The sequence below is a fragment of the Palaemon carinicauda genome, chromosome 45 (genome assembly GCF_036898095.1).
Source record: "Palaemon carinicauda isolate YSFRI2023 chromosome 45, ASM3689809v2, whole genome shotgun sequence".
In the NCBI taxonomy this organism is placed as follows: Eukaryota; Metazoa; Arthropoda; class Malacostraca; order Decapoda; family Palaemonidae; genus Palaemon; species Palaemon carinicauda.
The window spans coordinates 20,158,579-20,184,803 of record NC_090769.1 but is presented as its reverse complement, the minus strand read 5'-3'; the positions used below and the strand labels follow the sequence as shown (position 1 = coordinate 20,184,803).

The window sequence follows — 26,225 nt, the reverse complement described above, 5'->3', positions numbered from 1 at the left end:
GGATCTCTCTCCCAGATACAGAGAGGAGGCAAAGAGACAAGCATTATTTATTCAAGTGTGTGTAATGTTGGAGAAGGGGGCCATAGAAAGAGTACAGGACATACGTTCTCCAGGCTTTTACAACTGCCTGTTCTTGGTACCTAAGATCTTGGGGGGATGGTGTCCAGTCCTGGACGTAAGTGCATTGAACAAGTTCGTCCAGAAGACAAAGTTCTCAATGGAAACTTCGAAATCAGTTCTGGCTGCAGTAAGGAAAGGCGACTGGATGGTCTCATTTCATTAGACCTCCAGGACGCCTATTTTCACATCCCAATTCATCCGAGCTTCATGCATTATCTCAGATTCGTATTCATGGGGGAAGTTTTTCAATTTCGAGCCCTATGTTTCGGCCTCAGCACAGCTCCGCAAATATTTACGAAACTCATGCTCAACGTAGCAAAGATCCTCCAGTCAAGGGGCATCAGAGCCTCCCTGTATCTCGACGATTGGCTTCTCAGAGCTCACTCTTACGATCACTGCCTGAAGGATCTCCAGACAACTTTGAGCCTTACGAAAGAACTGGGTCTTCTTGTCAACAAGGAAAAGTCTCTCTTGATTCCATCACAAGAGATTCTTTATTTGGGAATTACTTGGGAGTCAGATTTTTCGGGCTTTTCCGTCTCCTTTAAGGATGGAGCAAGCCAATTTGAAACTCCAATCTTTTGTAAGGAAAAGCATGTGTTCAGCAAGGAAGTGGATGAGTCTAGTAGGAACCCTCTCCTCCTTAGAACAATTTGTTCCCCTAGGAAGACTGAACTTTTGGCCTTTCCAATTCCACCTCAGTCACCATTGGAACAAGGAGAAGGACCTAGAGACAATGAGCATTCCAATTATGGAATCCTTCAAAAACTGCCTTCGGTGGTGGGACGAACCAGACAAGTTCCAAGAAGGTCTCTACTTAACTCAAAAGAACCCAGACCTTGTGTTATGTTCCGACGCCTCGGACTCGGGGTGGGGAGCAACTCTGGACAAGTTGGAAGCTTCGGGGCTGTGGTCAGAGACCCAGAAGAGCTTCCATATCAATCAGAATGAATTGTTAGCAGTCCTGTTAGTCCTCAAAAGTTTCGAAGGGTCAGTTCTAAACAAAGTGGTACAAGTCAATGCCGACAACACGACGGCGTTGGCTTACATTGTCAAACAAGGGGGAACTCAATCGATATCTCTTTACGAAACTACGAAGAATCTCCTTCTGTGGGCAAAGGAGAGGAATGTGGTCCTGATGACAAGGTTCTTCCAAGGAGAGAAGAACGTAATGGCAGACAGCCTCAGCAGAAGAGGTCAGATCCTGTCCACAGAGTGGACGCTCCATCAACAAGTATGCAAGAGTCTGTGGCAACTTTGGGGTCAACCATGCATAGACCTCTTCGCAACATCAAAAACAAAGAGGTTAGAAGCGTATTGCTCTCCAGTACCGGATCTAGCAGCAGTCCACATAGATGCGTTTCTGTTGGATTGAACCAATCTAGACACGTACGCTTTTCCACCATACAAGATCCTTTACAAAGTGGTACAAAAGTTTGTAGCAACCGAAGGGACCAGAATGACCCTAGTGGCCCCCTTTTGGCCCTCAAGATAATGGTTCACAGAGGTACTGGAATGGATGGTAGACATTCCAAGAAGCCTTCCATTAAGAGTAGATTTACTCAAACAACCTCACTTGGAAAGATTCCACCAAAATCTCCAAAGTCTTCAGCTAACTGCCTTTAGACTATCGAAAAACTCACTAGAGCTAGAGGTTTTTTGAAGGAGGCAGCTCAAGCCATTGCAAGAGCAAGAAGAACATCAACGATCAAGGTTTATCAATCCAAGTGGGAGGTTTTTAGAGAGTGGTGTAGAGTCAACTCACTCTCTTCATCCAGTACCTCTGTAACTCAAATTGCGGACTTCCTACTCCACCTTCGAAGGGAGCACAACTTTTCTTCCTCGACGATTAAGGAATACAGGAGTATGTTAGCGATTGTATTCAGGCACAGAAAGCTGGACCTTTCAAACTATAAGGATCTGCGAGAACTTCTTAAATCCTTTGATACTACAAAGCAACGGCACCAAGATTCACCAACTTGGAATCTGGATATTGTTTTAAAGTTTCTTATGAGTGACAGATTTGAGCCCTTAAATTCAGTTTCCTTGAAGGACCTTACTATGAAGACACTGTTTTTGGTTAGTCTCGCAACAGTTAAAAGAGTTAGCAAAAACGTTGGTTTTCGAGATGGTAAGGCTGTCTGTTCCTTACAGCTAGGCTTTCTCGCCAAAAATGAACTCCCTTCTCAACCTTGGCCCAAGGCTTTTGAAATTCCAAATCTTTCGGATCTAGTTGGCGAGGAGTTGGAAAGAGTCCTATGCCCAGTAAGAGCTCTGAGGTTCTACCTGGACAGAACAAAAGATTTACGAGGCAATTCAGAAGCTGTATGGTGCTCAGTCAAAAAGCCCACGTTGCAGATATCAAAAAATGCCTTGTCATTTTTTATCAGGCTCTTGATTAAAGAAGCTCATGCGCAATGTATTGAATCAGACCTTGGGCTTCTAAAGGTTAAGACTCACGAAGTCAGAGCCGTAGCAACGTCAGCAGCATTCAGACATAATAGATCGTTGCAAAGCATAATGGACACAACCTTTTGGAGGAGTAAATATGTGTTCACTTCACATTATCTGAAAAGTGTTCAGACTCGTTAGGAGGACTGCTACACTCCGGGTCCATTCGTAGCAGCGAGTGCAGTAGTGGGTGAAGGATCCACCACTACGTTCCATAATCCCAATAACCTTTTCTTCTCTTGGAACTTTTATTTGTTTTTATGGTTGTTTGTGGAGATTGTCGGTCTTCCACAATCATTGATTTTAGTCAGGTGGTCAATTTTGTTCCTTGAAGAGCGCCCAGAACGGGTTATTGGAGGAGGTTCTGTCACAGTGAGGTATATACACCGGTTTGACAGTCCCTTATGAGATCTTCAGCCCCCTGGGAGGATCGCTGGATCTCATAAGGCTAGCAGACATAATGAGGTAGAGGATCATTGAAGTCAGCTTCCTTATCAGGTACGAACCCGTAAGTTTGTTTTGATTAACTCTTAACCAGAATTCTAACTATATCGGCTGTCTCTAACCCTCCACCAAAGGTGTTAATCAGCTATATATATGACTACTGGGTAAGTCTTATGTTTAAAAATGGTATTTTCATTATAAAATAAATTTTTTAACATACTTACCCGGTAGTTATATATAATTGGATCCCCACCCTCCTCCCCTCTAAGAGACTAGAGGCATGGAATATATGAGGGTTCCTGGAATGTTTCCTAGGTACCTCGCTAGGGCGCAGGGGTGGTACACCTGGCTATTCAATCTGCAATTGGCGCGAGTTTTGAATTTTCTGCCGTGACGTCAGGGACGTAAGCTATGTATATAACTACCGGGTAAGTATGTTCAAAAATTTATTTTATAATGAAAATACCTTTTTAAAATTCTTAATTTTTATTCCCTTTACCTCACTGCATTTCCCATTATGCAAGTAGAAGCCGGAAATGAGCGTAATAAAAAAAAGAAAATTGAAACCACAAAAGTTAATTACAGGTGTTCTAATATCATCTTTGTGTGAGGCAAATCTAGACAGTAACAGGCTTTACTAAATGACTTTAGATATTCAAGAGCTTGTAATACAAAAGACGATGTTTGAGGTAAAGGAATACAAGGAACAATTTGTAAAAAAATTATTTATTCATTATACAGTATTTGTAGTTACACTGAATATTGAACCCTTTCAACAGAAATTTCAAGCTACAAAACTTTTCACTGCCAACCTGCAGCAGCTTCTAATTATGTTTTGGTTTAGTATCGAACTTGTACAAAGGAAGTAAATTTCAGAGCAATTTAAAGTATTTATTATTCAGAAAAATGCTTTGAAAGTTGAAATCCCACTTCTACTTTGAAAGCCCAACTTGCATTTTAACTGCAGTCGGGTCAAATGAGCCACTACAATGAAAAGGGGATTACAGGGAATAGTACTGTACGCTTTACATTACCGAGTTTGGTCTAAATGGTGATTTCCAAAAATAAGTACGAATGTTAATACATTACTGGGTTCAAAATTCGTAGTTTAATGGAATAAGGGAAAAATCTACTATAACTACAGTATATTACAAAATGGTCCATTGTCCTCATAATCTATCAATCAATCTTTTCCTAGGTATTGATAATTCCATATTCAGAGAAAATAGGATATTTTTTTTCCAAACATACAGTATTTATATTTCTTGTGTATTACATACAAAATCTAATCATATACAACACTGCTGTGTACATATTACAGTTGTATCTGACTTGTAAAGCACAATGCTTTCATGTGAAAGTTGTAACTTATCTTTCACCTCTCGAACTGAAACATTCAGTGAGTGTTACACGATTTGTACATTATTCACTACCTTGTTTTAGCCATGCAAATTTGTACTTTTACCTTAGAATTAAAAAACCACTTTCCTAAGTGCACTCTTATTTGCGGCTTCATGCGAAAATTATTTCACGTCTCATCTTGTATATCTTCTTTTTTTTTAAGGTTTGACTATTTTTCTTTGCATAGCACACTCATGATACTTCTAGTTACTGTATAGTAAAATCTTAGAAAAACTTTAATGGGCCAGCATTCTTGGTAGTCCTTCTAGGTACAGAATTTGGTAAAATTATAAACATTTTAGGTCAATGCAATATGCCATAGCACTATACTGTACCCTACTTAGGTCACTTTAAACATTTCTTATAGGCTGAGTCACTGACCACTTAGATGCATACAGTATTTTTGGCTCAAAAATCACTTGAATGTCATCACATTATTTATTCTGTATGTGCTCTTACTCTAAAGAGTCAAATCAAAACTATAATTGGAATAAAGGGTAAAATGACCATAAAATAAAATTTTAAGTTATGAAATCCACAAGCATATTTTCCTAGCATTCAGTAAAGATCCCACTTAATCGTTCAAATTGAAATATGAGAACTAATAATAGAAAAAATAAAATTACCAGACACACACACCCATAGAATTGAAGTGCGTTATTCAAATTATCAAAATCCAATGAAGATTATCAAAATATAATGGTATTATTCACCACATTTGAGATGTAAGAACAGAAATAGGCTGTATCACTTGTGATTTGCAATACTAAAAAAAAAATTTCATACAAAATAAAAATACTCGAAGCATGATTTCGATATACAATTATCTTGCTTAACTTTCACAGAAAGTATCGGGATCCACCACATTATCATGCAATTTTTCAAAAAAATATTCTTCCTTAAAATATCATAGTGGTAGGATTATATACAAAATCTACTGATTAAACAGATGACTCCATCAGGTATAATGAATGGAAGCAGTGACACTTAAGCATTAAATGACAGAATCATGAATTGCTGCATCTCTATTTTCCGAGAGACAATCATCAGGTTAAAAGATTTTTAAACTATTTTAAAGAAGCTTTTAAATTTTCACAAAACCTAGAAATGAGTGATTTTACAACAGACCTCTTGGATATTATACGTTAGAAATATATTCTAACCTACGGTCTTCAAATCTTTTTACTAAAGATTTATAGTACAGTACTAGGGTATGACGCTACGTAAGCCAAGGAAATTGAAATGGGTTCATCTACAATTTATCAAGATTAATATTTTGCCATTTTATAAACCTTAAAACATATTGCAATTTGACCAGCAAAACAATTGATTCAAGATAAATGAAAAAATAGTTCTATGATTGTGAAAAAGTACAACTTAAAATGAAACTCTTGATTCAGAAGTGGTTACATTGTAACAAAAATTGTTACAAAATCCATCATCACACACTCCTATACATGGTACAAAACAAAATTAATAGTAGTCTTGTATATTCTTATGAATCTTACAAACCAAATGATTCGGTAACAGTTCAAATAATTATAAATGTATGTATAGTAGTGTCATCATTGAAGAGGAGTAGGGTTTATTATGCTGTTTAATTTAGCTGCTTACAAATAAGTACGTACAGTACTTGTTTTGCTTTAGATATGACAAAATACTGTACATCAGTGGAGGGGTGCTGGAATTTTCATCAATAGAACAAGAAATTGAGTAGGTGCGTATGTTGCCCGATTGTGAAAATACTTCATATCCATAAAATGCCAAATGGCAATATATATCTCCAAATATGCTGTATAATTGTACATAATTATCCAATTTTCTTTTCTGATTGTAAAGATACTATACATAAAATGACTTTGTGAGGAAGCTTAATTTAAAAGAGTATAGTCTTTCGTTAGCAATTGTTGATATAAGCATAATATACAAAATGCAATAACATCTCAATGAAAACCAATTACCTAGGGAAAAATTAGCATAATGTATAAAATGCAGCAAATTATACCTTATTGTTGTAAATAAGAATATGTAGAATGCAGTGACATGTTAAAAGGAAACAATATGCCTTCTTCTAAACAAGATGAACATGTGATTCATATATAAAAATGAACATTTTTGGGTGACAAAATGAGCTTTTAAATGTTTTCATTGAATTATTAGCTTACTGGAACATAGAAGCCTTACAAATCCATAATTTTGTTGAATTTTCTAATAATTTCCGATCAGCAGCAATTCCTGAAATCATTGGCATTATCCAACCCAACAACAGAATTCTATTTACAGTACATTTAAAACTCAAGATGAATAACCTGAAGATTCTGCTGGACGCTGTTCTCTATTATTCGATGCGTCATGAGGAGGCATCGGGGCATCTTCCTCATGGAGCATAGAAATTCTACTATAGTATGATGAACTTTTCTTTTTTCTTGGAACATTTTCCTGTAGAGAAATAATGTTTTAATCAATTTACCGAATATAAACTAATCAAATTAAAGTTATACATTTATTGTACACCAGTAAAGTTGCGCATATTTACTGTACATAAACAATGTTTACATAAAATTATCAATATCATTTAGCTTATCTTTGGTATGAATAGCTTCTGTGCACTACCTTTAGGTGATAGTATTTTTCAGTAATTGGACCAAGTGGGAAACTGTTCATTTCATTTTGATCACTGAGACAGGTGGTTGTATATTTACAATAACCATGTTAGTAGTCGACTAAGAGTATTTTTCATGAATTGATAACTTATTTCTGTATATCCAGTCCAGCATAAGACCATATGGCTCAAATTCATAGATTTATCCATCACTGTATATATAAGAATTACCTTAACCAGTTATGGTTCATATATCATATGAAATTGAAATATAAGATGGCACTGCAAGGTTAACCACAAATTGACATACAATGTGCTAAAAAGCAATGTCTTGAGGCCTTCCAAGTTCCACTATTTTTTCCAATAATTATGTGTAAACTATATGAAATAAAAAGTGACAACACAAAACAAATCTATGAGATGATTTTTCTAAAATCTATTATTGCACTATTCAATAATAGATTTTAGAAAAATATAGAAGTTGCCAGATTCCAATGGCATTCAGCAGAAAAACCAAAACAAAGTAACAATTTATGCACATACTCTCTCATTCAGCACTACACTTGATAAGGATGTAGTTCTAGGGGGATCAGGAAAAATAGTTTTCTAATATCCAACCTAGCTTCACAATAAAAATGTTGACGTTCATTTGGGTGTACAGTAAAAGGTTCTAATAGTAATATATTCCAGATGTCATGGAAAATAGATTTCTAAGCTGCACTTTGGTCCTTATTGATAGTGATTTCATGTTAGATTCTCTTTCCATGGGATCAGGTATATTCTCCTCCCTTTGTATCTTGCAGACCTTCTATGTGAATTCCCATCTTTTCCAGATCTTCCCCTATCCATCACCAAGAATTTTCTCTTCCCATTAGTCTTCCTCTTACAACATCCATATCTGCTCTTCTACAAGTTACTTCCATAGTTTAGAATGAAAAGTCTTTTTTTCTATCTTCCAGATGCTCATCGCCCAAGAAATCATAGAATTTTATGCTGGCACCTCTTCAAAACCTCCATTTCCTTTGTCACCTCTACACATAGTCCAGGCCCTATATAATCTCTGATTTCTGGTCAGGATTAGCCACTCAAAGCAATATATCACGACAGTAATGGAAATTTCTACCTTCTAACAGATCTAACCTGCCACTGAAAGTAAGTGTACCTCATCCCAATTTTTACTATTGTATTTGTTTGTATTTAATTAGATAGTTTTGCCTTTATACCTGTTACAGTTTTGAATTTTTCCCAATGCATTTCATGCAGAAATCACATGGAAATTTCCTGTCAATATTTTTTACCTTTGCCTCATTTAAGGTTAACATGATTGTTTTGCTGATACTGACTTTGTCCTCAATCATCCATTCCCTTTTCGGACTGTGCCCTATGATATTTCTGTCAGCATCAAGTAATCCCTATGGCATGCACTTATGGTACATCATAATACAGGAGGTCCTCGGGTTATGACAGTATAGAATTACGACGATTCGCCGTTATGATTTGGCTCCCATAAGGTACATTAAAAAATCAGTGTAACTTTCATTTAACGATATTTGGTTTGTAAATACAAAGATACTTGATGACGGTGAGAGGAGAAATGCTGTTGCCTGGCAGTGCAGTACAGTAGTGCAATACATGTCACTTTAGCATCAGTTTGCCACCTTAGCTTATGATATTCATTCAGAATTTTGAAGTTGCTTTTTTTATATATATTTTTGTGCCTTTTTTTTGCTTTGCATTATGTCTGGAAATGTCTGGAAAGCAACTATTATTACTTCTGATAGCAGTGCATCTAGGATCCAGACAGTGGAAAGCCATTACGATGGAAATTAAAGTGGACATAGTGAAGTGAAATGAAAAAGGGGAGGCCCCTATGAACATAGTTTATACATTAGGACTTGTTCGTTGTACAGTTTGTGACTATCACCAAGGATAAATATAGCTTGAGCAAGTGAAAGTATCTGCCCCTATGAAGTAAACTATTATTATCAAACAACAAAGTGGCTTCATGATTGAGATGAAGACCAGAATCTGTGGCGTATCACATTGAGCCTTAATGATGATTCAGGAGAAGGCTAAGCATTTGGCTTGTGCCAATTTGTATAACCTTAAGATGGAAGGTGAAGTTGCTATTGTTCGATAATGAAGCAACAAGTAAATTCCTGATGGATTGGCTAGGATTATTAGGGAGGGTAGGTTTTGTGCTGACCAAGTCATCAATGTGGATGAGAGGCTTATTTTAGAAGCATATGTTGAACTGGACCTACCTTACTAAGGAGAAGACTGCACCAGGACACAAAGTTGGAACACAGCCCAATTCCATAGCCCAAGAAATACGGCCTTGGCTGTAAATTTTTGCCCTGCTAGAGGGAGCAAAGGCAAAGTTTGAGGAACAGGATCCCAGCATAGAAAAGTTTATGAAGGTGTCTAGGGGGTTGATGATTGAAATTGGCCCGCAACTTGGTGGACCACAGGCTCTATGTGGTGGCAGCCTGTCACAGGTGCGTAGATCGCTGGATTATACCATGTGAAAACAGGATTCACGTGCTTGATTATCCCGGACACAGATGGGCAAACAAGATGATGATGGCCACGAGGGAGTCCAAAGCAGGAGTGCTGCAAAGCAGATCTCGCTGTAGTCTTGAACTAGGTCCTAGAGAAACTCATTCTTTCTTATAGAAGGTCCTGATTATTGGTCGACTTAGTGTCCAGGGGGTATAAATGCTGCAAGGTGTTACAAAGGCCTTGGAAGAGAAGAGGATGCAACCCTGGCAGATAAACCTGTGTGTATACTTAAAAGAGGCTTACAACTGAACATCAGTCCTCTACCTCTGCAGCTTTTCCAACACCAGGACTTCTTCCAGCATCTCCTGATTCTCCAGTATCTCGTCTTGACTCTCCAGCTCCTCTACAACTTCTCTCCACACCTTGAAATGACCCAGTGTGCAGGCAAAACACAGGAATACAGGTAAGGAATTGTATATATGTACAATATTACTTATGGTGTACTAGTGTTGCATTAGTGCAGGTACACTGCACTAAACATAAGTTCGTGATGCCAGCGTACATTTGATATACTGCATATTCAAAATATACTTAATCAAAAATTGAGTGATTACTCAAAAGTGTCACTATTTGTAAATTGCATATTTTATGGACACTTTTGAGTAATTAATCCATTTTTAATTATACTTATTTTTAATATACAGTATATCAAATGTATGCTGGCATCTCAAACTTCTGTTTATGTACACTGTCATAACGAATTCTGTTTGGTTGACTATGTTGACATGTCAGCTCCAAGTCGTTTAGTGAGGAACCCGAGCTATTTTCTTTTTATAACTCCTTCCCCCTTCCTCAACATATCTTGCTAATTATTGCTTTCCCATTATTCAAATAACCACCTAATTACTGTGCAAGAAGATGAGAACTGCAGGATTGCATTATTTTGGAGTACAGTATATGGAGAGCGTGGTGTTGTAAACAATTACCCCAAAAAATTGCTACCCTGTAAACAAAGACATTTGTATCAAATTTGATTTGTTCCAACACGAATACAAGCCCTCCTTTCCTTAAGTAGCAGGTGTATTCAGCACAATTTGGCATTATGGTAATAAAAACTTTGAGTGAGGTAGTAGCTCATCTCTGCCAGTGGTGGGGAAGACTCCTTGTCTGCCCGCTCACTACTTCAACCACTTTTGATTTTTGCTAAGAGAGAGAGCAGATATGGCCATGCCCTGCTGCCTCTCCATTTAATAGCTATACTTACCATTTTCTTTTTCTCTTTGCAGGTGTGACTGCTGTTTGTTCCGTAACTGACGTACAAACCACGCTATTTAATAGGGGTTATTACTTTCGGCGTAGCTGAAATGAAGAGCCATTAGAATTTTAACGAGGGTTTACTACCCCACCGCTAGTTAGCGGGGGTAGGGAGGGTAGCTTGCCCCCCCCCCCCCTCACACACACCTGTGCTTGAGTTCACTTTGCTCTCGGCTCGAGTGGTAGTCGGACGTGTCCGCTCTCACCCTCGCCTCTCTGACAGCCATTAATATCTTTTTGCTTTCTCTTCTACAGGTTTGAGTGTGAAGTTGGCCTCTGCGATCATGTGCAAATGTCCTGGATTACCCGACCGCCCTTGTGGGCGGTCGAGACAGACCCTCGCATTCTTTGTCCTTACTGTAGGGGCCAATGGTGTGATAGTAGTAAGACTAAGTGTGGTGAGTGTAGGGAGTGGTCTACTTCCCAATGGGAGAGGTTTTCTCGGCGATGGAAGAAGTCCAGGCGGGATATTTCTCCTCAGAAGATTTCTTTGAAAGGAGAAAATCCCAAGGACTCTTCTTCCGTTGCCCAAACCTCCTCCGAAGCTCCCACTCTATCGGTTTCTTGCGAGAGACCGTCGAGTGGTAGCGTAGACTGTGGTTCTGTTTCCAGATCTCGGGGTTCGAGAGATAGCGTTGCCTCCCCTAGCGAGGCAGCTCCACCTCTTCCCCCAGGGAGGATTTAAATGTTAATGTTAATGTAACTGATTTATTCCAGTTTTGGTCTTCCTTGGGGCTCGAAGGTTCGCCCTCCAAGGAAGCCTTGTTTGACATCATCCGGTTGGGTGCCGCTGTCAAGCAATCGCCGACTTTGGCAGAGGTTGATCCTCTGTCTATCGTCGACGTTGTGGTGGCAGAGGTATCCGATGCAGTATCTCCTGATACCTCTGCAACCTATCAACCCGCAGTAGCTGAAGGCTTAGTTTCTCCCGTTCCTGCTCAACCTACGAGGGAGGAACTAAGTCCAACAGTCTCTCCTGCCGGTGATTCTCCCCCTCGGGGGAGTTCACTCAGAGACTCCTCTTCGGAGGACTGCTGATGGTCAGCTTGCTGACCCAACGGCCCTCAGAGGGAGCATACGTCATAAGGCTCGCCTTCCTTCACCTTATAAGTCGGTGAGGAGGTGCCTCTTCGGTTCATCATCATCGTTGCAGTCCGCCGCAGAGGAGCCTTGTCATAGATCTCCGACTGTTCCTGCTTCAACCCTGGACACCTCTGCGGATCGTTCGCGATCCCCACCGGTGGAAGGTCATCCTTACAAAGGGCACGTCGTCCTTCCACCCGTCAGACCTGCTGACCTGCCGTCATCGTTCCTGGCTGCTGATGCGCTTTGGGCGCCAACTAAACCTGTTTTTATAAAACAGGCAACGGTCCCTTCGAGGCAACAATGGCGTACGCGCAAATTAGCGCACACGTCTCTTACGCGCCATGCCAAGCATGCGCGCCAACGTTCTCCTAACCTCATTGAGGTTTCAGAGATAGTGCGTCAGCGCTCTCCTGCTGTTGCTGATATAGTGCGCCAGCGCTCACCTGCTGGCGATGTTCCTGATAAAGCGCGCCAGCGCTCACCTGCTCGCCAGCGCTCACCTGCTCGCCAGCGTGCCACTGCGTGTCCTCAACCTACTGCGCACCATGCGCGGCAACGTTCTGCGCGCCAGCGCAGGAGCGCTCGCCTGCGCACCAGCACTCTCCGCGCCAACGATCTTCGGATCTGGGGGTAGTAGGGAAATTTAAGACTTCCCCTACTCGCCAGCGCACCGTCGGCTTTCACCCGCGCGACTCTACACGCGCCCATGAGGATGCGTGCGCGCCCCCACACCCATCTCCCACAGCAGTGATGCATCGCCAATCTGATGTGCGCCCTCAAGAGGCGCGCCAACGTACGCAGGTACCAGCTATCTCTCCTGCGTGCGCCCAACGACATCTTCTAGAGCGCACGATCCCTCGCCCGCACGGGCTCTTCATCCTGATCCTGTGCGCGCGAACATTCACCCTCGTGCGCAATCTGCTTCCTGCACACTCTCCGATGTCCCCTGCGCACGCTCCTACGCGCCATCGCTCGCCCACGCAATCACCCTCGCGCACGCACATCAGCGGTCTCCCGCGCGCACGCACATCAGCGGTCTCCCGCGCGCACGCGCTCCCCAGCGCAATCATTAATATCCTCCCCCGCGCGAGGCTGCAGGACAACGCACAGCAGGGTCGCCATTTCCACCCCCCCCCCCTCCCCCCCGCAAGCGCAGAACAGCGCGCTCGCCGGTAGGGGGGAAGGTTCCAGAAAGGTCCAGGGACATTTCTTCTTTGTCTTCTTTTTCTTTTCAGGCGAACCCCCCTATGGAAACTCCTCCCAGGGACCGGTCGATCCCTGTCCCTCCAGAGGGAGCGTCTGACAGCGCAGCCGTCAGCCAGCAGCCTTGGTTTGGGGCACTGATCAGAGCGGTCACGCAGGCTTTCAAGCCTGTTCTCTCTGAATTGGTCCACAAATCCTTGGCTGCGTCTACTCCCCTGAAGAGAAAAAGAGGAGTTTCGGACGCGGTGACTTCTCTAAGAACTAAGCTGTCTCCTCGTAAGCCTTCGAGGCAGGCCCCCTTCCCCCCTAGACTTTTTCTCTCTCCACTTCGGAAGAGGATTTCCCGTCCACAGGGGAGTCACGTGAGGTGAGACGTTCCCCCATCGCACCAATGAGGGAAACCCCACCTCGCGCTGAAAAGTCTTCTCGGGTAGGGGCGGAGAAGAGCCTACCTCCGTCGTTGTTGGAATCCTGCATCCCTCCCAGGAGGGAGTCGAAGGACTCCAAGACAGTACCGAAGTCCTCGTTAAGACTTAGACCAGAGCCAGCCAGTCACTCGGAGAACGTCCGCGAGTCTTCCCAAGAAGAGCCTTTGGGGACAGGAGACTTCGCTGCTAGTCCTTCAGGAGGAGAGCTGCAGGAGTCAGAACATGCCTTTTGGTAGGTTCTGACCCTTATGAGGACTGTCAATGGGTTTGCTGACCCAAAGATTCCTCCTCGAGAGGGCAAAGACACGGTCTTGGACCGAGTGTTTGGGACTCAAAAACCCTCTAAGGCCAGTGCAGCTTTGCCCTGGTCTCAGGGGGTTAAGAGTACCAGGGACAAGATCGCAGTCCAGCTCTCCGAGCTAGCCTCCTCCAGCCGATCCAGTGCCGGCAGCAAGCTCCTCCCACCTCCTCGTGTACAGCAGAGGAGGTACTTCGAGATCATAGAGGAGCCTTGTTTAGCTCTTCCCCTTCACCATTCTTTGGAAGAGCTTACCAGGGGAGTCCCTCTTGAGAGACTCTCCAACCGGCAGGTCTCATTCTCGGCGACTGAGATCCTTAATAAGGAGAAGGTTGCGAAGTGTGCCATGCAGGCCACTTCGTGGCTGGATATCTGGTTAGGGACCTTAGGTATCCTGATACGTTCGGAGGATTTATCCAAAGAACGTACCAGGAAAGCTATGGAGACCTTTTTACTCTCAGGCACTCGCACGATCGAGTTTCTGGCCCACCAAGTCTCGAACTTGTGGGCAAACACCATCCTGAAACGTCGGGATGCGGTGTCTGAGAGGTTCAATCAGAAGGTCCCTATTACCGAGATCAGCAGGCTCAGACATTCTTCCATGGTGGGAACGAACCTGTTTGAGCCTAAGGACGTGGAGCATGCCACTGAGAGGTGGAGGAAGTCCCACCAAGACTCCCTCCTACATAGGGTTTTGACATCCAAGCCCTATAAGCCTCCAGCACCCCAGCAGCCCCGTCCTACCAAGACCACGAACCCGACAACGGCAGCGAAGACAGTGGTGTCTAAGCCCTTTCCTGTCAAGGACAGGAAAGGCAAGAAGCCCTCCAGGGGAAAGAAGAATCCTAGAGGGAGCAGCCGAGGCCACAAACGCTAGGATTGGCAGTCCCCCTGCATGTCCACCAGTGGGGGGATGCCTTCAAAGTTGTGCAGACAGGTGGCAGCAACTTCGGGTCGATTCCTGAACGATTTCCGTACTCAGGGATATCGCGTCCCGTTCACATCATCTCTACCTCCCCTGATGACGAATCCAGTGCCATTGAGCTCCCTTGCCATGGGATCGGCAAGGGGGCAGGACCTTCGGGCAGAAGTCCAGACCATGTTGAAGAAGGGCGCTCTCCAGGAGGTCCTTGACGGGTCCCCAGGCTCCTTCAGTTGACTCTTTCTTGTAAGGAAGGCGTCTGGAGGCTGGAGACCAGTCATCGACTTCTCGGCTCTGAACAAGTTTGTCAAGCAAACTCCGTTCAGCATGGAGACCACAGACACGGTCAGACTTGCAGTGAGACCTCAGGACTTCATGTGCACACTGGATCTGAAGGACGCATACTTCTAGATCCCGATCCATCCGTCTTCAAGGAAGTACTTAAGATTCAGCCTAGACAACAAGGAGTACCAGTTCAAGGTGCTGTGTTTCGGTCTCTCCACAGCACCACAGGGTTTCACCAGTGTTTTCACCCTAATATCGTCGTGGGCACACAAGATCGGCATCCGTCTCCGTTATCTGGACGACTAGCTGATCCTAGTAGACTCGGAGTCATCCCTTCTTCGACACCGAGACAAACTTCTGGGATTTTGCCAGGATCTGGGGATCATGGTAAATCTCGAGAAGTCCTCTCTGCTTCCCACTCAAAGACTGGTATACCTAGGCATGATTATATGGTATACCTAGGCATGATTATAGACACCAATCTCCACAAAGCCTTCCCATCAGACGACAGTATAGTAAGGCTGAGGAAGGTCGCAAGCCCTTTTCTCAGACGAGAAGAGCTTCCAGCCCAATCGTGGTTACGTCTCCTCGGTCACCTCTCATCTTTGGCTCTTCTAGTTCCCAACGGTCGCCTCAGGATGAGATCCCTCCAGTGGCGACTCATGTCCCGGTGGAATCAAGGTTAGGATTCCCCAGACATCATGATCCCTACGGAACGGATGGACCTCCAGTGGTGGGTGACAGACGAGAACTTACGAAGAAGAGTGGACCTTCTCGTCCTCCCCCGGATTTGATGCTGTTTTCGGACGCCTCAAAGAAAGGGTGGGGGGCCCACGTTCTACACCACAACCTCAGGCTTGTGGTCAGAATCAGAAAAGTGCCTCCATATAAATCTTCTAGAGATAAAGGCCGTTTTCTTGGCCCTTCAGCAGTTCCAACAATACCTGGCGGGTCACTCTGTGGTGGTGATGAGCGACAACACCACAGTAATGGCTTGCATCAACAAGCAAGGAAGTACCTTTTTGAAGCACCTATCCCATCTTGCAGTAGAGATACTGAGATGAACCGAAGTCCACTCGATTCCACTATAGGCACGCTTCATTCCAGGCAAGAGTAATGTGCTCGCCGACAACCTGAGCAGAGCGTCTCAGATAGTGAGTACCGAGTGGTCTTTGGATCATCTAGTAGCCAACAAAGTCCTGACTTTGTGGGGTTCCCCGACTGTGGATCTGTTCGCGACAGCATTGAACTTCAAGCTTCCACTATACTGCTCCCCAGTCCCGGATCCCAAGGCGCTCTGGCAAGATGCATTCCAACAACGGTGGGACAACATCGACGTGTACGCTTTTCCCCTGTTCTGTCTGATGAGGAGGGTGCTCAACAAGACCAGAATATCGGTCAATCTTTCAATGACTCTCATAGCTTCGCTATAGTATCACGCAGAATGGTTTCCGGACCTTTTGCAACTCCAAACGGAACTTCCGAGAGAACTCCCTCCACGACACGATCTACTCAGACAACCACATGCCAACATCTTCCACAAAGCCGTAGCTTCGCTACGACTTCACGCCTGGAGACTATCCAGCATCTCCTCGTTGAGAGGATTTTCGCAACAAGTGCGACTAGGATGTCTGGACATCTGCGAAAATCATTTGCATCTGTCTACCAGGCAAAGTGGAAAGTCTTCTGTGGTTGGTGTCGTGGAAGGGGTATTTCTCCACTCAATGCCACTATTCCAACAATAGCGGAGTTCCTCGTGTATTTGCGGGAAGAAATGCACCTTTCAGTCTCGGCGGTGAAAGGCTATCGCTCAGCATTAAGTCTAGCCTTCAGGCTCAAAGGAATGGACATTTCTTCCTCGCTGGAACTTTCCCTACTCATACGAAGTTATGAACTTACCTGCCCTCAGTCGGAAGTGAGACCAACTCCATGGAACATGTTTCGAGTTCTCAGGTCTCTTAAGGACCTCACTATGAACCATTACGCCAGGCTTCAGATCACCACCTAACTTGGAAGACTGTGTTCCTACTAGCTTTGGCATAGGCCAAGTGAGTCGGTGAACTTCATGGTTTCTCATATGACATCGCCCATTCAAGGGGATGGAGGGAGGTAACGTTCAAATTCATCCCCGAGTTTATTGCCGAGACTCAGAATCCGGGGGTGCCGGATCCTCGGTTCCACTCCTTCCAGATTTCAAGTCTTCGTTCTTTAACAGATGACCCAGACCATCTCCTACTGTGCCCAGTAAGGAGTCTGAGGCTATATCTCAAAAGAACGGCTGCAGTCCGTCCTCAAGTGCAAGCATTGTTTGTTAGCACTGGGAGGACTAAGAGGAGGGTCACCAAGAATACCATTTCGGCATGGATTCGTAGGGTGATCCATCTGTCCCTGAATCCAGACCCTCCTCTGTCACGTCGCCTTAGAGCACATGATGTCGGGCGTAGCTACGTCCCTGGCGTGGAAGCGTCAGACGACCTTCACTACCTGCAAGACGTGACCCACAGGAGGCTCGATACGTTCTCTATCGGCCCTGTGGTGGCTGCACAACAGCTGGTTTAGTACCTCAGGCTCCTTAGTGGACAAGTAGAAGAAGGTTGAGGGCATTGTTACCCGGTCTTAGTCTGCAAGCTACCCTCCCTACCCCCCGCTAACTAGCGGTGGAGTAGTAAACCCTCGTTAAAATTCTAATGGGTCGTCATTTCAGCTACGCCGAAAGTAATAACCCCTATTAAATAGCTAAGGTTTGTATAGTTAGGAAAAATACAAATTATCTACGAATGTCATTTCCTAAGGAAGCGGCAAGCACATTTGCCGGGGCACACCCGGCCATACTGTGGCACGTTTCGGTCCTCCTCAGAGACTGATCTTCACCAGCTTTGCTGTTTGTGCAGAAGACACTACTGCACGGAGCAGTCTCCTTGTGGCGATTGTCGGGAGCGGCCGGAGCACATATCCAAAGAGGGACTTTACACCCCCAAACTCTGCCTCAAAGGCCTTCTAAGAAACCTAAACCTAGACTTTCTTCTTCTTCTTCTATGGGAACTCCCTCACTGCCTCTTGCCTGTTTGGTCTCCTGGAGGATGATCGGGCAAGAGGGATGTGCTTTTGACCTTCGGGTTCACAAGACCCCATTTCTTCTACCTGTGGGAAGTCTTTCCTTGACACCCTTTAAGAGTTGTGGCCAGCTTTGGCTCTTTCTGGTTCCCCCTTGAAAGACCTGCTTCTAGAGTAGTTGAAGTGCAGTGAACAGCAGAAGTCCCCATTTGCTCCTACCAGGATTGGCCTCTGCACTTCCCTATTGTGTGTTGACCTCCGATGTCAGGATGCCAAAGAATCCCAAATCAATCAATCAATCAATCTCCATTCTGTGCTGAGAGAAGGGAGTCCTTTCCCTCTATCACCATGCCTCTTCTTCCTCCACAGTTCCTCCTCCACCTGAGGTTCTGCTTACACACCCCTCTGGGTGAGCTTGTGCGCCGAGCCTGCTCAGCTAGTGAAGCCTGGTCATCCTCCTCTCTTAAAGCGTGCTGACCCTTTGGGTAATAAGGCAGCCAACCTCGTGTACACGAGTGGCTGTCTATGCTTGAGAAGGACACCTTAAGCTGCTATCAAATGTGCTTACAATTTATCACCAGTAAGCTCCAAGTTTTCAGAGTGACCAGGATAGCGCTCGGGGTCTCTTCCTGTAGCCCATCTTGCTATAAAATTCCACAACTCGCTTGCAACTAACACAGCATAAACAGCATACACCCAGGGTGCCTGCCCCTGGAGGGGATTCTCCAATTTAAGTAAGGAGGGCTGTATACCATCTTTCAGCCACCCCACTCAACCTTTTAGGCCAAGCTCCTATCCTGCCAAGCGCCTGGCCTTCTGAGGTCGGTTTAGAGACCTACGTCTGCAAGACCATTATGCGAATAGCAAGCAAGTTCCCAGATTGTCGACCATACGCACGATGCATCTTGCCCAAGCTGCAAAACCTTGGGATCCTGACTGCACGTATCCAGGAAATTGTCCAAGCAGCCATAGCCACCTATGCTGCTCCGGTTGTGACTTCAGTTTCGTTGGTTCAGTCCTTCAGTTTCGTTGGTTCAGTCCGATGATCCAGTTCTTCGATTCCTCTGATGATGATGATGATGTTTCCTGGGAATCCTACGGCTCCCTTCGATCCCAGGCGGCAAAGCATGTCATTCGTACATGCTTACCCTGTGCTTCTGGCACCATTTGCCATTCCCACACAGTCAGTGAATGTTCAAGGTACCAGAAACATCTTGAGATGTGGGCTGCCAGGGCAAGACTCTCTGACCTTAACCTTGTGTGGGAAATCTTGGGTCTGTTCCCAGCCATAATCTATTAGGGGATTAGAACCTCTGAGATCATTCGTGAGGTCTTATAGGCTCTTACCCAGCGAGGCAAGCTATTTTTCTTCTCCTGTTCCATCCCTGTGATTCTCTTACACCTCCCTGGAGCTCTGTTGGACTTCACGGTCCCCAGAATCACCCCAACCACGAGAGGTTCTAGAGTTTCCAGGGACCACATGGCATCTTTGCATATTGAAAAATTAGGAATTAAAAGTGGTCGACACCCAGTTCTTCAACAAAGGATTCAGCAGGCCATTGGTGCTGCTTTGGCACCTACATCCAGGGAAGCTCCACCTGAGCCTTATTCCCCTACTGAAGTGCATGACGACGAATATGACCCACCCCAAGCTCAGCTGGGAGGTGAATGTACAACTTGGTTATGATTCGGAGTGTTCAGAAGTGCTGCCTGCACCCGCCAATCCTAAAGCTCCGACCACCGAAAAGTGCATGTCAGATTTGGTTTGTCTCTAGGTCCTGTCCTGCTTTTAGACAGTCAACAGCATTGAAGAATTTCCTTATTCCACCCCCAGACAGGCAGGGCACGACTTCAGATCTACTCTCTTCGTGGCCCAAGTGGCCAAGGTTAGAACTTCCATGGTCTAAGCTGATGGCTGGTTCAGTAAGGAAGGTGAATTCACAGATCTCTATGAGGAAAGACTTCCTTAGAGCTGGCAACTAGTCCAGACTACTTCCTCCTCCTTTCTTGACTTCCTCGACGATGAACCTTCACCCCTGGTTTCCCTTTCCCTGCCTTTCAAATCTGGCAGTCAGCTTTAGCCCAAGCCTTGTCTACAGAGAACTTGGCTTCACAACCATTTATGTTTTCTGCCAGTGATGCTTAAGGAATTGAGAAATTAGTGAAGGCAACTGAAGATTTGTCCAACCCTGACAGGAAACAGGTGTTCAAGAATATCGTCCTGTCTGTTGCCAGGGCAGCAGAGTTCTTGGCCCATACTGCTACCTACCAGTGAGCCAATTTGGTCTTAAAGAGACGAGAATTCATCGTCTCCAAGTTCCTGAAGCCCGTGGTAAAAACGGAGGTACTCTTGCTCTGCAACTCCCCTATCCCCAACCAAAACCCATCTTTGTTCTCAGTGGACGAGGCTGAGGCTGTTGCAGAAAAGAAGACAAGCCAGAACTTTTTCTCCTAAGGTTCGTAACATCCCGGCCCTCTTCTTTGGCACCGGTTGAGCCAAAAGCTCCAGCTGAGCAGAGATACGCATACAAGAATTTCCCAGAGCCTTCCATGGGGGAGGTAGAGCTGCTAGATGTGGACACGTGTCCCCACTAGGGAGACATTCCCCCCAATATTTTCACCGGTGGAGGATGCCTGAGACGTAGGTGGCAGCATGGGAGTTCCACAGTGATGAATCCTATTCATCAGCTCTTCTCCCTCCCCTGATCCGTCACCCAAAAAGTCCATCATCTTTCGCCAAGGGATCAGAGAAGAACATCGCTTTTCAGGCGGAAGGCCAGACTATGTTAGAGAAGGTCATAGACAGGTCCCCAGGCTTCTTCAGTAGGCTCTTCCTTGTAGAGATGGCATTAGGAAACAAGTCATGACCTCTCAAACTTGAACTATTTTATTCTTCAAACTCCATTCAAGATGGAGACTGCAACCACAGTCAGACAAGCAATCAGAACAGGGGACTTCACAGATGTGTACATCAAGATCTCAATCCATCCAGCATCAATGAAGTACCCAAGATTCTAGAATGTCTACACAACAAGATATACCAGTTTCAAGTGCTGTGCTTTGGCCTGTTAACAGCACCACGTGTTCACGGGTATGTTCACTAGTTGCGGCCTAGGCTCGTGCCAATGGCATCCATGTACTACGTTATCTGGTCACCTGGCTGATTCTGGTAGACTTGGTGGATACCTTCTCCTTCACCAAGACATGCATCTCTAGTTTTGCTATGTTCTGGAGGTTAGTAAATCTCTATAAGCCTAAACAAGACCTGGTATACAGTATCTTGGAATGCTTATCAATACCTGACTAGGAAAGATCTTTCCATCCCAGAACAGAATGGAAGGGTTCAAAGGAAGTGGCCCGACCCTTTCTTCTACGGAATTAATAGCCACATCTGTTGGGATACCTGGCATCCTTGGAATGCTTAGTCTCCGTCGGTTGCCCATTTAGTCTCTCTAGTAGCAACTGAAGACCCAAAGGTGTTAGTGCAGAGATCCTCCAGAAACTTGTATTCAAAGGCTTCAAAGGCTTGGTTGGAAGATAAAGACTCCAACCTTTGCCCAGGGGTAGATCCTTGTTTTCCCCCTCCCCAGATTTGATACTCTTTACAAATGTATCAAAAGAAGGGTTTGTTTTGAAGGGTTGAGGGTTCAACAACAACAGCAAATGGCCTCCAAACTACGGTCCAATCCCAATTAGCAAAGCCAACATAAACCTCCTGGAGTTGAAGGCAGCCTTTCGAGCCCTTCAACACTTCCAACAGCTCCTTTCAGGTCATTTGGGAGTTGATGAATGACTAAAAGACGGTAGTGACATACTTAAAACAAACAAGGAAGTACCTTATCACAACAGCTCTGCATCTGGCTGTCGAGATTCTGAGATGGACAGAAGACAAAAAGATCTCACAAATCACCCAGGTTCATCCAAAGCAGAAAGAACATGCTAGTAGACAACCTGAGCAGGAAGACTGATCGATGGTTGTAAAGGGTCTTAGGATCCTAGGATAGTGACTAAAGTCCTCACTTTGTGGGGTTAGCCTCTGATAGATTTGTTCTTGTCTCTATCACAAATTGCCAATGTACTGCTGATCTCCAGTACCAGACCCAAAGGCTTCCAAGACTCAATCCAACATCCTTTGGACAACAATAGACATCTGCACATTCCCCCTAATTTGTCTCGTCTGGAATCCTCAACAAGGTGATATCGTCGTCCAACCTATAAATGACGTCATTAGCTCCACTATGGCAGCATGCAGTGGTATCCGGACCTACTGCTGCTACTGACGGAGGTACCAAGGGAGTTAACCCCCCATACATGACCTAACATGGCAACCATACGCGAAGTTATACTACAGGGCAGTCGCATCCCAATAACTTTATGCCTGGAAGTTATCCAGCATTTCCAGGATTTTTGCGACCAGTGGAAAACTAAATGTCTGTGAGAAAAGGAATATGAACATCAGGCGAGTTTCATAGAAACTATTTTATTTAATTTTCATTCTGACTGAAGATCTTCATTCTTAGAATTAATTACACTTCAATCCCAGGTAGTTTCTTTGATACAATTACAATATTTTATCAAAATTTAATTTTAAACTGCTACCGTTTCATACAGAAGAAATCAGTTGCATAAGCAAAATTTATTTGATAAACAAAATAATGCTCAAGCCTCATATTTGAGCCAAATTAAAGCTTATATTATCTTGGGTAAATAAGTAATTTTTCAAATGAGTTTCATTTAAATTAAAACAATGGCAAAGCATTTTGGAATTAAAAGAAATTCAGTCACCTAAACATTAAGCTGGCAGTGGTCCTAAATTTGATGAATAATCTGTTGATTAGCTATGTTTCCTGCTGTAGAGTAGTAATTGTAATAATGGGGATAAGACGAATGCCAAAAAAACTATGAGAACAAATTGGTTTTACCTGTCTGTATCTTTGCGTCAATATAATGCTTGGAGGAAAATTTAGAGATTTTTTTCTGAAAGTTGCAGGAAATATTCATTGACTAAATCTAATGATTAGCTATTGAATATCCAATATGTTTTCCAAGGTGAAAATCTTAAACTTTTATCAATACCCACCAAGTTACTCATATGATGGGGTCAAACAATTAATTCTTCTGTCTTACTAGAAGCTATTCATTATTTTCCATATAATCTTTGCAAAACTTAAAACAACAATGTAACATCCTTAACATAAAAATGTATTACTAATTTAACTACTAAATGTATCAAATTTCTAATGATTGACCATACCTGAGCAGAAGGTCCAGCCTGTTCTTCTCCAGATGATGATGTAACACCTTCTTCAAGATGTAAATCTGGGTTTGGTCCATCTAATTCAAGTTCATTATATAAAGACGAGAGCTGGTCATCCACCAAAGAGGGCTGGAAAAGAATATAAAAGGTAATATTGGAAATTTAAGTCTCTACCTATAGGTATCATGAATAAGTGACTTGATGATGAAATATGATAAAAAATGATTTTTTTATATAAAACATAACAATGTACATATAATGATTGATATGAGACATCAAATTTATTGGTGAAATTTAATTAAATATAAATAAAATTTTACCTGTATTCACAGTTGTTATATCCTTTCATCCTTATAATTAAAGATAAACTTTTTGAAAGTAAGTTCATCTTGGAAGGAAATAACTTTTGAGAAATTTAACAAATAATATTATTCAAAAGTCATATCGTTATTCCTATAACACTTGTGACTCTGAAGTAGTTAATTTTCTACAGACATCGTTCACCACCAAAAGATAGTTGAATACTGTACGCTGTTTCAATTTGGTGATGTATCAGTTATTTCATCAGAACTAGTTACTTACCCATAAGAAATAGCCTAAATCATCTCTATATGGCTACTGTCAAAGATACACTATAATGGTAATACTCTACGAGTAATACAGTAATACTACTATTGTACCACCGTTATGACTTGAGTATTATTGCCTATATATTTACAATTTACCATAAATGCATCTTTCCTTCTTGAACCCTCCTCGCATCTCTTCACTACCCCCATTACCCTTTCTCCTCCTCTGCCTCAAGACACTTTATCCAATTCATTTATCTTGAAGATCATAATTCATAATTCACACAGACTACGTATCGCAACACAACACCTAAACTCTATTTAGTTTTTTCCCCTATTTGTATCTCTTGCTATGATATTTTCATAGGCTTATGTCGTTTATTCTTTTAAATAAGTCGGTCCTTCTTTCTAACTTTTGTTTCTGATATACACTTAGCCTCAAAACTAAACAGTCCAAATCCTGAACATATTAGTTAAATTTTTTTTGTTTAATACAAAAAAAATGGGCATATTTTCCCATAAATGTTACAGTATGTCAAATATACAGTATACTTGCCAAACATGTAAAATTAATTTCTTTTTCTTTGAAATATTCAGAAATATATTGTAAAATATTATTCAGCTTTGCAGAGGAAACTAAATGAATATCAGGGGAGATTCATAGAAATAAGTAAATTTAAAAAAACAGTTTAGTTAATGACAGTACATTACACTAATAAAACTTTCACAGCTTCTTTCATATACATAACTTGACTGTCATAAGATTTTTTATCCTTTTGAGATGCTGAGGTTTTATTATACTGTAAATAGCACTCGAAGAAATGTAAACTTTGATGTCATTTATTCTGCAATAAATTTTGAATTTCAAACTCTTTATTGCCATGTTATTGTAGATGACCATAATTTTTCAGCAATTAAATACTGAAAGAAATTTTAAAAGCAATGATTTAAAAAAATAACCTTTATAGACAAGCTAAATCTAAAGAGAAGGCAAACGGCAGAGGTCTCAAAAGAGTTTGAGATAAATGTTGGAATCCATCAAGGACTGGCACTGAGCCCTTTACTGTTTATTATAGAAGTGAAGGGATCTACAAAAGAGTGCAGGAAATGGTGGCCCTGGGAGCTGTTGTATGCAGATAACCTGGTAACCTGGTATTAAGAGTAAAATTCAAGGAATAGGTGGTGGAAATGTCTAAAAATCAAAAGTGGAATGGAGGAGAGGGCTGAAAATCAACATCAGCAAAACAAGGCTTATGATCACTGAAAAAAAAAGCAAAGGAAAATTACCGTAAGGTTAGTATGGGAAATGTGATGGAGAGACTCTACTGTGTACCAAGTGTATCAGATAGAGTCACAAGAGGTACTCTGGATTACAAAGCCTACATGAAATAGATTTTAAATGCCCAAAATGTTGATTATTAACAAGTTGGGAAGATAGTCGATTTGAAAACCCTGCTATGATAGAGGGGTGGGTAATACAAGAGGTGAGAGTTTCTGTTAACTTGACACACTGTACTTTGAAGCGACAGTTGATAAAGAAATAAGAAGTGTAACTTGACACACTGTACTTTGAAGCGACAGTTGATGAAGAAATAAGAAGGGTTGACTGTACGAAAGAACAGTGGCAGAAAATACAGACTGCCACTTTACTGGTAAACAAATATGTCCTATTAATAGAAGCATATGATGGTTACTTAAGGCCTCTACTATAAGCAGCAGAAACATAGACAATGTGAGAGAAAATGGAAGAAATTTTGATGCAGTGTGATCTTAATGTTGAAATTCATGGCTGGAGTACAGAGAGAAGATAACATTACAAAAAGGAATTGGTGGGGAGATGTGGTCCAAAAACTGGTAAAAAGGCTGAAAACTCAATAATTAAGATGATTTGGACATATTAGAATGGGTAAGATATAGTTAGTCTGAACAACAGTAAATATGGCCTTGGAAACCAAGATGAAAAGCTAGCCCTAATGGGAATTATGGAAGACAGGTACAGGATAGGGAATGGAGATAACTCATTTTACGTCTAACCCCACAAAGGGAAGAGCCGACGTAAAAACGTTTACGATGATACTCACAATAATTCATTCAGCATTTGGTATTTTCATTTTTGGCACCTGGTTCCTTCTCTCTCTTCTTACACCTACACACATTTAAGTGGTAAAACTATTGAACAGCGACAAGGTCAACTCTATATTCTAGATAACATAAATGTATACATATGCATGTCTGTTGAGTCAAGGGGTGTAACGGTCATAGAAAAAGCCATTTGTTTTCTCGTAAAAA

At 42.9% G+C, this 26,225-nt stretch overlaps 2 protein-coding genes and 1 long non-coding RNA gene across 4 annotated transcripts in view; 1 reads left to right on the top strand and 2 right to left on the bottom strand.

Moving 5' to 3' along the window:
• LOC137634610 (L-proline trans-4-hydroxylase-like) overlaps positions 1 to 14,451 on the bottom strand; it is a 45,813-nt gene extending 31,362 nt beyond the window's left edge. Inside the window, exon 1 of the mRNA XM_068367074.1 lies at positions 14,448 to 14,451. The gene's annotated coding sequence lies outside the window, so the exon portion shown is untranslated. The remainder of the gene's footprint in view (positions 1 to 14,447) is intronic.
• The window catches only part of LOC137634612 (uncharacterized), a 40,918-nt gene extending 17,407 nt beyond the window's left edge, over positions 1 to 23,511 (top strand). For both annotated transcript variants that reach the window (XR_011042542.1, XR_011042541.1), the window contains 2 exons: positions 7,978 to 8,170; positions 23,373 to 23,511. This is a non-coding gene — a long non-coding RNA (uncharacterized lncRNA). The remainder of the gene's footprint in view (positions 1 to 7,977; positions 8,171 to 23,372) is intronic.
• The window catches only part of per (period), a 173,909-nt gene continuing 151,406 nt past the window's right edge, over positions 3,723 to 26,225 (bottom strand). Inside the window, exons 25-26 of the mRNA XM_068367075.1 lie at positions 23,365 to 23,496; positions 3,723 to 6,855 (exon numbers count right to left, since the gene is read on the bottom strand). Of these exons, the coding sequence (XP_068223176.1) occupies positions 6,712 to 6,855; positions 23,365 to 23,496 (276 nt within the window). The 3' untranslated portion in view covers positions 3,723 to 6,711. The remainder of the gene's footprint in view (positions 6,856 to 23,364; positions 23,497 to 26,225) is intronic.